This window comes from Argiope bruennichi, chromosome 8, assembly GCF_947563725.1.
Source record: "Argiope bruennichi chromosome 8, qqArgBrue1.1, whole genome shotgun sequence".
In the NCBI taxonomy this organism is placed as follows: Eukaryota; Metazoa; Arthropoda; class Arachnida; order Araneae; family Araneidae; genus Argiope; species Argiope bruennichi.
In genome coordinates this window covers 47,301,390-47,313,683 of record NC_079158.1, presented here as the reverse complement: position 1 = coordinate 47,313,683, position 12,294 = coordinate 47,301,390, and the positions used below count along the sequence as shown (strand labels likewise).

The 12,294-nt window shown below is 23.1% G+C and overlaps 1 protein-coding gene across 2 annotated transcripts; it reads right to left on the bottom strand.

Annotated features, from left to right (window-relative positions):
- Positions 1-1,296: 1,296 nt before the first annotated feature.
- On the bottom strand, positions 1,297-11,600 carry LOC129981417 (ras-related protein Rab-28-like). 2 transcript variants are annotated; one of them, XM_056092256.1, is made up of 7 exons: positions 11,468-11,600; positions 10,426-10,563; positions 7,377-7,473; positions 5,956-6,044; positions 4,180-4,309; positions 2,534-2,637; positions 1,297-1,610 (listed from the first exon to the last, which is right to left on the bottom strand). In XM_056092256.1, the coding sequence occupies exons 2-7, from the start codon at positions 10,498-10,500 to the stop codon at positions 1,428-1,430; spliced, it is 678 nt and encodes a 225-aa protein (XP_055948231.1). In that variant the 5' UTR covers positions 10,501-10,563; positions 11,468-11,600; the 3' UTR covers positions 1,297-1,427. The 2 variants fall into 2 exon arrangements, with proteins under 2 accessions (XP_055948231.1, XP_055948230.1); XM_056092255.1 differs by having other exon boundaries at positions 10,426-10,564; positions 11,473-11,581.
- Positions 11,601-12,294: the final 694 nt, after the last annotated feature.

Sequence of the window (12,294 nt, the reverse complement as noted above, 5' to 3'; positions counted from 1 at the left end):
GGAAAAGATAATTTTTTGGTAAATTAGTTTACAATACCTATTGAAAGCCATTCCAGAATTCACCTGTCTTAAAATAAGTATCTTTCGGAAGACAATTCCCACTGGAATTGCCCATCCCCAAAACTTTCTTGCATACTCCCTAATAAAGGTATTTACCTTCCTTCCATACATAAAATTTTGGACCTTGATTAAGACCATGAATACCTTTGGCAAATAATAGTTATAAAATACTGATCTTTGTCATGAATTTAGCATTTTCATGCAATTCGAACACAATTGAAATCATAATTGGACACATAACTACAATTGTAATCACACACCCAATTTCATATAATTAAGTCAATGCATTTATCAATTATCATACATGTTTGTGAAATTACAGATTAACAGAAATTCAAACCCTTGAGGAATTTGGGTCCAAATTTGATAGGTGCTACAATTTAGATGTTAAATCTGTGTACCAAATTATAAATACCTAGTATTTTATCCATCTAGTTGTCTTTGTTTTGTAGCCATCATGGAAACTTATACTTGAATAGATGCACTTTTTATGAATTAATTTCATTCAAAATTTGATTTAAGAAAAAAAGTCTGTAAATTTGGTGTATAAACCAAAATTTCATCTTACTAACTCAAAGCATTTTTTTAGTTACCTTTGTTGCAGACAGACATGAAACGTGTTCTAAAACATGGAGGTTAGACAAAATGAGTTTAAATTTTTTGACGATTATAATAATTTCTCTATATATGAGAAAATAAAAATGTAATGCTTTTAATGTCATTTTATGATTATTATTTCTATTTGCAATTCATTAACCAAATTAATTTAGAAAAAGATATCAAATAAACTTAAAAAGAATAGATTCTGCATGAAATATTTTTTTCACAATGCTTTATAATAAAAAATTAAAAATAACGATTTAATTCTTTGTTTTAATATCTTATTTTATATATATCAGTGTAGATAAGACTCGTTTAATTTAAAAGAAGGACTATATTTTTAATAAATTATTTTCAAGAATTTTATCTTTTTGTTAACCCATGATTATAAACAATTTCTATGCATTATTTATGCAAGTAGATGAAAATCGTTCACAATGTATCATTACGAACCCTTGATTATTTTGCATGAAATATAAAATTCATTTAGACACACTCTAGATAAACTGACTAATTAATGTTAATCTCACCTGCAAGATGCAAGATGTCACAAATTTTAAAACTAAATTATCTTTTAATAGACTTTATTAAATATTACATATAAATTAAATTAAATGCATAAAAATAATCAATAAATAAAAATACATAGCTCTGTAAATACAATGACTAGAATATACATATTGAAAATACAATGACTAGTAAATATGTGCTGTAAAATGCAAAAAATATTTAAAAAATTGAAGTATCAAATTTGTGAAGATATGCCATTACTGGACAGTGCAAACAGTACTATTTTTAGTAGAGCTGGACGGAGAAGGTTTGCTTGGCTCAGCAGCAGCTAAATTATGGACGATTTCAGCTTTAACAACAGGTTGGACGGTTTCTTGCTCTGATCGGGTTAAACGGATTCCAAGAAGTTCTCCAGCAATTTTTTGAAAACACAAGGCGACCTACGAAAAAAAAAAAAAAATCACAATTTTTACACAAATGAATATAAATACAAGAGTATTAATTTCTTAGAAAAGGCATGTTTTACACTGGATAATTATATTTTTTTTTTATAAAGAAGTAAAAAAGTCAGGGGATTTGTCTCTTTTTTCCTGAATGATTTTCTTAAAGACTTTCCTTCTAACATACTGTTTAAATTAAAATTGATTTTCTTCTAGAAATCAGTAATTATAGAGAAATAGTTTTATTTGCCAAATGAAAAAATATGAGCACAGCAACAATTTCATTGAAGCAAGTAGTACAATTAAATTTAATACTCTGATTATTTATTAGTCTATGGATATATTCCGAATCCTAGAAACTATATTTACAAAGAAAAATGCATTCCTATCCATCAGAATTTGAGTACTATAGTACGCTGCATTTTAAATTTCAAGGAAAGGAATGTTATATCTCGAAAATATGCACCTTTACAAATTGCAAATTTTAGAATATTAATCGTATTATTAATATTGTGATTAATTCAATATCTATCCAACAAGACATGTCTGACAATTTAACAACTTTATTGATTTGACAAATTTTTTTCATGCATCTCTACAAATTACTCATATGCCATTAAATAGTCTAGAAAACTTCAGTGCCAGTTATTTATTCCTGTACGTCTGAATGGTAAATCTGATGCATTATTCTTAAAGGTATATCAGTTTGATATTCTTGATACATTTTTAATGTTACATAAACCACAGAATTATTAAAATTTGTAAATTTTCAGGAATCAAATCATCAAGAAAAATGTTTTCCTTCTTCTACAGTTTTAGAACCTTTATATGAATAATTATGCATCTAATTACTTTTTTGAATATAAACTGGCACTGACAATAATAATCAAAATCAATTCCAGGCATTTATGAAATATACTTACAGATTCGCCTGTTTTAGCAGACACAGAATGGGAAGACATGGCATTATCCAATGCAAATTTTAAGTGTTTATCAACTTTAACAATTCTGCTGTGTTCTAAATCACCTAAAAATGAAATTAATAAGTTATTACAAAATTTTCTTAGTTACAATTATTGCTAAATCATAAAACTGCATTCAAAGACATAGAAGGAAGAGGAAATTATTACTCTGGCATCCTCCATCATATATTTGAAAAAGGACAGCAATTGTAAGGTGAAGAAGATAATATTGTCTAAAAGTATACATGCCTAACATTAGTTAAAGGGATAATCTACACCATATGAAAATGATCTAATCTAATATTTATTTAAAATAAATTTTTACACTTATTTGTAATTAAACATATTTCTTTAAAAAGATGCTTTTTTTATAACACTAATCTATATGTCTCACATTCATTTCTATCTACAGTTTTTCTTCACATAAAATAAACAGATATAATTGAATTTTGTGTATCAAAATGTTTATATTATAACAATATATTATAAGAACAATAATATTATATTATTGTTCTTTTTTTCAGATTCATACATTCAATTTATAAAAACAATTTTGTTTATTATTGAATCAATTAAAAAAAAAAAAACTTGACTTTTGGGCACATGTGTAAAGGTATGGTGTATATGCACTATTTTAAATTAGATGATTTTTTTAATTTCTTTAATGAAATTTTGAATATTGTATTTAGTCTTAACATACCTCATTGTTGATGAATACAAAGAGTAAAATGGAATAAATTAAATATTTGAGTTAGGAATATTAAGAAGCTGTTAACATGTGTGACTTTACTATTTTAATAGATTTTCTTCAATAAATGAAAAGTTGTAATATATTTCTTAGATATAAATGAAAACATTTCTAAAAATAAATAGGAATTTCAAAAATTCAGTATTCATTCAATAGGTCTTTGAACAACATTTTTGTTTATATGCTTTTGAATATTCTTCTATAAACGATAAAATCTCTATGGATAAATGAAATAGCTTTAGGTGAATCTTATTGGAATTGTAAAGAGAATTTTATCGAATATTTTTAAGGAAATCTAATGAACAATAAACTAGATAACTGCATTGGCAGTACACAGACATTATGTTATTTCTGAATATTAAGAAGTGTAGCATTCATGGTTATGTCAGGAAATCAGAATCTATTATTTACTTCTAACAAATAAATGATCTTCCATCACTTCAATAAGATTTTATTACTTTTAAAACATAACTTCATTTTACTACTTGCATTGAAGTAGTATAACATCAACTGCTGATCATGTATTACATAGAAGATGGGTAGAAAAATCCCACATACATTTTTTGTATATCTCTATTGGGGAAAATCTTATGTGAATTTACTATGGATTACCAGTCTCACATTGCTCACTTTTCAAGCAGCTTTACATGTAGAATGAAACCATCCAGAGGGTTAAAAGCAAGTTAACAAACACAAGTTTTGTGATGTCAATTATTCAGTTTAAACTCATCTCAGTAACAATTATATTGTAATAATAATAGAAACAAAATATTAAATAATACTACAGAAATTAAATGTACATGTAAATTTATATAAACACCTTTATAATATAAGTGATTAAATATTTATATATATATACCTTTATTACTTATCAAAGCAAGATGGGGCATCATGCAGTCTTCCTTGAATACTTCATGCACAGCTTTCAACCATTCTTCAAGATGTACAAGGCTGTCATTATTAGTAATATCATACACAAATAGAATAGCCTAAAAATAAAAATTATTTCAGTAACTAATTACTAAATTTTTCCTTATTAGTACGTAAATAAAAAAGTAATTTACTCATTAAAATTGAAATTATTCACAATTATAACAGGAACTGTATACAGGATCGTGATATTGCTATTACTTCATATTAAACAAGTATTCTTTTAAAAATTATTTCTATAAAGTTACAAAGGAAAAATAATTCAAGAAGACAAATATTTAAAAGAAAAAATGACCCTAAAATAATATAGACCTATATAAAATTGCCAAATAAATAAATAAATAAATAAAAAAAACCTCATAAAATTTAAACAAAAGATTTATTTCTCAATTTAATCTCTTATCTATACCAATGGAAATACAATTTAAGTATTTCATTTTTTTTCATTCGTTGTTTTGATATCAAACTTAATGAAAACATTAAAATATTATATGCATTTAATCTATTATATAATAAAAAGCAGTAATAATAATATAATAAAAATGACAGTATTTAAACTATATGTTGCTTCTCATATGAAGTCTGTAGATAAATATTGTCATAATGAAAACATAATCTTCACTTATATGTGTAACATTCTTATATGAAATTATTCTATGTTTTTTATTATTAAAAGTAATTAAATAAAGTACTATAAAAAATTTCATTAAAAATATCCATTTATTTCATATTTAAAATTTTATAATCATTAAATAATTTTGTTTTATTTTATTGTATTGCATATAGAAAATCACAAAAATTCCTGTCCTTTAAAAAATTATTATTATATATATATATATATATATATATATATATATATATATATATATATTAAGAAATTATATTGCTATTTCATATTAAAAACATTAAAAAATAAAGTATTTTTAAAAAGTCAAATCCACATCAAGCATTCTTGCACAATTCCCCAGCCATTTTTTTTTTAGAAAACAAATGTCACTTTTTAAAACTTTTTGCATTCTTGAACATTATTCAGTATTTAAAAGGCTGATTTATATAGATAACGGATATGTTTTTTTAAAATTATAATAAACACTCAGGATAGTTGTTTTAATATAAAAGCAATTTCTTAGATAATTTATTTCAATTTCTTATATCTTAAATTATTAAATAAATCAACTAACAAATTATTAGACTGCTGATTCTGATGCAGTTCAATTTTTGTTAATCTCAGTCTATAATGATATAAAACAAATAGAAATTTTTATTTTATGCTTTTCAGCAACAAACACAATGCTATGAGAAAGCATTTTGAACTTATATAGTTTTAAAAAAGAATTTGCTGAAACAGCATTTCTGGTTCAGTAATTAACCCATAATTAAAAATACATAAGAAATACCGGATTCAGCATTTTAGGCTAACAAATTTCCTCTGGAACAAATGGCCAAGCATATAAATTGATTTATAATTTCACTTTAAAAGACTCAAATATTAAAAGATTAATCACCAGCATAATTAAAAATCTCAATTTAAAGAAATTCTCTACCAGCTGATAGTGAAGCTGTAGAGCATACAACATTCAAACAATAATGAAAAAGAAAAAAAATATTTTTAAAAAAGAAATTTAATATTATTTAAACAGCTTTTTATGTTACAAACAAATCTTATGTTTGTCAAAAATGATAAACAAGCTAAAAGATATCTTACATCAGCACCATAAAAATATTTGTCCAGCATCTCTCCCTTTAAAGATTGACTTCCTATGTCCCATAACTGGATAGTTACATTTAAACTTCCTAAAAATGAACATTTTAAAAGATATATGAAAATATTTTACATTTAACTGATTTTAAAATGTTGTTATGCTAAAAAGGGAAAAAAAAAAACCCCTTCAAATTCATCAAAAAATGAAAAATTTTAAAAACGTTTATTCATATAAATTTCATATAATTCAAAATGTTCTGATAATCATCTAATATATTTAATTTCTGAATCAATATTATGAATATAAATCAAAAATCATGAAATTTCAGTATTGATCAATAATTTTTAAGATTTGAAGTATCAACCAATGAATGAAGGAAAAAAATGAAAAAATTTACAAATACTTATGCAGTTTTTTAATTATTAAAAAGGAATAAAATCCTTTTATGATGTAACTAAAAAAGAAACTGGACAAATTGAACATATTTTCAATTTTTAATTAATTGTAAAAACTAATATATTTTTTTAAGACAACTTCATTTTTATCTATAAATCTAAAAAGAAAAATAAAGAAAAACAATATAGTAACAAACCTAAAGACAATTGTATATATTTGATTTTTACTTGCATACAATGTATTAACTACAGAATCTTGATAAATTAATGTTATCGATACAAAACATTTCACACTCACAAGCATTATTTATACTAGAATATTTACAAATTTCAATAACACTAAGGAAAAAATAACATAAAACAACAAATGGACAAAATGCTAGGTAAAAACATAACATCTTTAATTCTAAATTTTTGAAAAATTCAAATGCTGTGAAACTTTTATTATTAATAATTTGCTTCTATAATAAGCTAAAAAAAAGTAAATACAAAATATTTATGGAAAAAAAAGAATAAGATAATTTGCATTATAAATATTTCCCCTGATTAACATTATATTCACAAATACAAAAAAAAAAAAAGTTAACAATTAGAATCAACAGCAAATTAAAAGTTACTGAAACTCGCATCTAACAACACAAAAATTTTAACATAGTGAAATGAAAGAAAAAACAATCTGAACATTTAACATATTAGAAGATTAGTATTTTAAATTCTAATTTAAAAAAAGAAAACTCTGCTAGATATTATTTTTCAGACACCATATTCTATTTAAAGCACTTAAAAAAAATCGTTTAACAGAATTATATTAAAATACTTTCATACACATTATTTGAGTTCTGATATTTGAAAAAGTACAAGAAAAAATGATACCAGACATGTTTTCTTTAGTAACTATTTTTTTAAAAAAAAATGAGGTTTTTATTGTGAAATAATTATGTAAAGTAATAGCAATAAGCAAAGAAAGTTTATATGAACTTATTAATTAAATGTTTTATACATGCAATAATAAAGCAGCAAATTAATACCTGGTAATACAATTCGCTTCAAAAAGAAATCAACTCCAATGGTAGGTTTGTATTGTTTATCAAATTTTTCTTGAATGAACCTTAATGCAATACATGTCTGAAAAAAAAATTAATATAAAAATATTACAATAGCAGCATTATAATCTTAGAATTTTTAAGCAAAATATTCACCTTAAAGTTATAAAAACTTTTCATTTTTTAAGCAGAAATTCAGATAAACTAACAGAAACACTTCAGACAAAATGAAAATCATGTTATATTCTATAAATCTTTACAAAGTATAGTAAAATTAATACAATATAAAATGTTAGAACAGAAAAAGAAATAAAAATTAAATGTAAAATGAATGTGGGAATAAATTTTATATTGAATCAAACAATTTTATCTGAAGTATCTAGAGAGATTTTCAGAAGATATCTTTGAATACAATTACGATAGTTTCTTGAAAATCACAAAGCTTGCATATTTAGAAAATTAAAATAGAATATTTAAACACATTATTAGAAAAAAAAGTTAATAATAAAAATAATACAATTATTATAATTAAGTTAAAAATAATTATACAAATATTGATTAAAAAATACCCTTTACATAAATAAATGGAAATTTCTTTGAAATAACTTTGCCAAAAAATGTATGGAAAAGCAAATCTAACACCTTTTTTCCTATGTTAATTAAGACTCAAAAACTCCTTGTACACATTGAATACCTAAGTAGTTTATTCATGAAAACTAAATAAAGCAATAGTTGAACCATTCATCTGAATGATTTTCCCAATTTCTAAACAAACTAAAATTTAGTCAATTTTTTCTCAAATTACATGGTTTTTAACTTTTAGCTTATGGGTTAGAGGGAAATTGAAATCATCATGCTATATGGATTTCAACAAAGAAACAGAAAAGTCCCCAGTTTTTATACAATTTGTTTTCCTTCCACCCATGGATTTCCTATTTCTATTATTATTTATTCTATTATTATTGTTATTATATTATTTTATTATTATTATATTATTATTTTATTATTCTATTATTATTTTATTATTCTATTATTATTTTATTATTCTATTATTATTATTTATTCTATTATTATTTCTATTATTATTTTATTCTATTATTATTTATTTTCTATTTCTTTAGAAATTAAAACAACTATAATACATTGGACAAGTTATATGATGTCACAATTTAACATTTTAGGAGGAGAGGTCTTTCCTTCACTAAAAATTGCTTTCCAACAAAATGAATTGAAGCTATATTTCTTCATGATTCAATTTACCTGGTTCAAACAATCTTAATGTCTCAAAGCTCTATGCTGCTTATAAAATGCTCAAAACACTATGTCGCTGATATTTAAAATTATTGGTGAATTACATCTTCAATAGTGTGACCTTTTTTTTTTTTTTTTTTTTTTTTTTCTGTTGATGGAATATCATGAATCTAGTGATCAACTGCAGAACATATTTAAAACGGAAACTTTCCAGACTTGTAAAGTAAATCATAAGCATGTCAATTGGCTTTCAAACATTTTTAATGAAAAATTAAATTTTATTTGTCTATTTTTCATTTTACATCTAAATTTTATTAAACCACTTCTTTCCAATTCTTAACATTATTTTTTTTAATTACTAATGTTATTGTATTCTCTTTTGAGAGAATAGTTTAATACATTTTTAAACAAAAAGGAAAGTAAATAAGTAAATAAAAGTATTAAAGTAAATTAAATATTATCTTGTAATATAACAGATTACTGAATTTTTATAAGAATTATATTGCATGCATCAGAAATTTTTGAAAGTCTAATTTATAAAATAAAAAATATTATTTATAAGTCAAAGATTTTTTTAAAAATACAGAAAATTATTACTATTATTTTATAATCATATCACTTCTAACAATACAAAATGTTCTTATATTAATTAAAGATACATATAATAGTAATAACACTTAAAATTATATTTGAATAAATGCAGATTTTTTTTAAAAAACTAAATTTTTGAACAATCAACAATCAAATCAAAGTTTGATATTTTTATTACTAAACTTTTTTTTATAAAAATAATAATTTTATAACAAATATCATTTTAAAAAATAGTTTTATGATAACTTTATAAAAATCTTATTTTTATTATAAAATTTTTTAAAATATATGGTATAAGTAAGGTTACTACACTATCATGATCCATAAATTTTAAATTAAGATTCAAGCAATATACATAGTATATGCTAAAAGTATAATTCAGAAATTAAATATTTAAACAGGATCATTAAAAAATTATGAACTAATACATGCTTTCCTAAGATTTTATTATGTTGTTTTTAAAATTACAGCATACAAATTAAATAGCATATAGCATAAAATTATAGAATTTTTTAAAGGTTTTGGCAGGAGAATAATATTTTTATATTTCATTAAAATTAAAGAAAAAAATATATACCATTCATAAAAGAAAAGAAAACAAAATTATTTCATAAATAGAAATTTATAATTATAATAACTATTATTAAGGAAAAATATAAAGAATTAATATATGATTGATGAATACAAGATATAAAAATTGACTAAAATTTTAAGAAAACTGAAAAATGTATAGACCAAGTATGAAAGCTCTAACTGGATAATAAAAGAACACTCAATACTATTTTCATATGATTTGCCTGTCCTTTTAGAATTAGTAATAAAAATTTTAATTTAACAATTTTAAGTTCTTGAAATTAAATGCTAAATATTCATGTATGAAATTAAGGCTATTTTGCAATGCTACAGAAACTGAGCTATATAATTATTAGTTGATTTAATGTTTAAAAAATATTTAGAGCCTTGAAGCAATAGTGCAATTTTTATGAATCAAAACTTGTAAAGAAAGTAAAAACGATACATTATTCAAAATAGTGCATCTGATTTGAAACACTACAAATAATAAAGCATTACCAAAAATATATATTTATAGAATGAATACAATCATCAGACAAAGTATTAAAATTATAAATTTAATAAAAAAACTTCAAAATTCATGATTATAAGTAATATAGAAAGATAAAGAACATCTAACCTTTCCAACTGCTTCTCCTCCCACTAATAAAAACTTAAACTGCTTTTCGCTACTGGAATATTGATCATTAGCCATAGTAATTCATCATCAGCAATAGTAAAACAAAGCAGGATTTAGAGGTTCCATTGTCAAACAGGCCTAAATTATAGATATAAGATTTCATTATCATCAACAATGGATAGGTGATACTACAAACACAAATTACTTTTCTGCATCTTGTATGCATGTTAAATCACATTTAAATGTAGCATGCAATTTTGTGATGCATTGTCTATGTTTAATATTTCAATTACAAAGAATACTGATAAATTATAAGCATAATAACTTTTTTCATAATAATATAAAAATGCAAACCTAGAAATTGCATTATTCAGAATGTAACAAAGGTTCCTTTCTCAAAAGCAATATAAACAACAATACATACTCATAAAAAAAATTTCTATTGAAATATAAAACATAATCATTATAAATTTTCATGATATTTAATTAATGTGTAGTTATTTATTTCATTTGGATTACATAAAAATCAAGCCAAAGAAGCACGCTATAAGCTAAAACAATGTATCGTTATAATTTCTAGAAAATGCACCATTAACATATATAAACTGACTTTATAATTAACAAATTAAAGATGTATTTTTATTTACTTAACTAAAAAAAATAAAGTAGGTAAAATTGAAGAACACGATACAATAAAGATTTGATTACTGTGAAATTAGTTTGTCTACATATTAAAAAAAAAAGTACTTTTTATTAAAATAAAGATTAAACATGAACTTCTTAATAGTTTTGTCGTTGAATAATTCTTTCAATTTCTCTTATCAGACTGATGCAGAACATCACATAAATTTCCAAAACTATATCAATGATAAAACGTGATTTTAATATTGCTGCTAATATCTAAAGCATTCCAAACTAAGAAAAAAAAAAAAAGAAATATCTGAATTACTATTAAAAATTATATGCGGATAAGGCTGTAGAAATCTCTCTTTTTAATTCTCAAATATTGAAAAAAAATCTTAATTGACATGAGATTGCATACTTAACAAAATGGTTAAGAAAATCCGATAAAAATCCTTGTTTATCTCTCAAAATAAATCAAAACTTTCCCACCACCGAAACTAATTCTACCGAAAAAGAAAAAAAGTAAACCTAACAGACAAACCAAATTATTTAGCGTTGCCAAATACAAGAATGAAATACTTATGCGCTGAAATATCTGAAAATCGGAGCAAATGATGTCACCTGAGCAGCTGAGTGAAAGAAGATTTGTAAATGAAATATCATGGACTCTAATGAGGAATATTAATGCTGTAGTGACCTTGTGTCAAAATTATAGGTAGTTTTTGTTCAGTCACAATGAGCATTAATTCTAGTATTATATTAAAGTGAAACAAGCTTCAAAAATGTATCCTGCATTACATTAATTAGGAGTAATTTTTACTATACATGCTATTTACCATTTAAATTAATTTATTTTAAAACTATGCTTTGGAATTTCCTTTTCCCCTTGAAAATGGAAAAAGATTCAAAAATTAGATTTGCATGCTGCATTTTGACTTTTATTATGTGATAGCGAAGTAACAATGTACTTTGAATCGCTCATAACAAGAAACCATTAAAAGGACAATTCATTGCACACCTGAACTATAGCATAAATCTTTATCTTTACAATCTTTCATATATATATTTCGACTACATCTAAAAAGAACTTTTACTACGCCTTACATTACTAAAATAATAATAACTGAAATCTGAATCTTCACAAAGATTCGAAGAGAACGCATGAACCCTGAGTAAAATCCTACTTTTCCATTCTTTCTACAGTATTCATAAATTGTTGAAAATTTCTTCAATTTAATTTGTAAG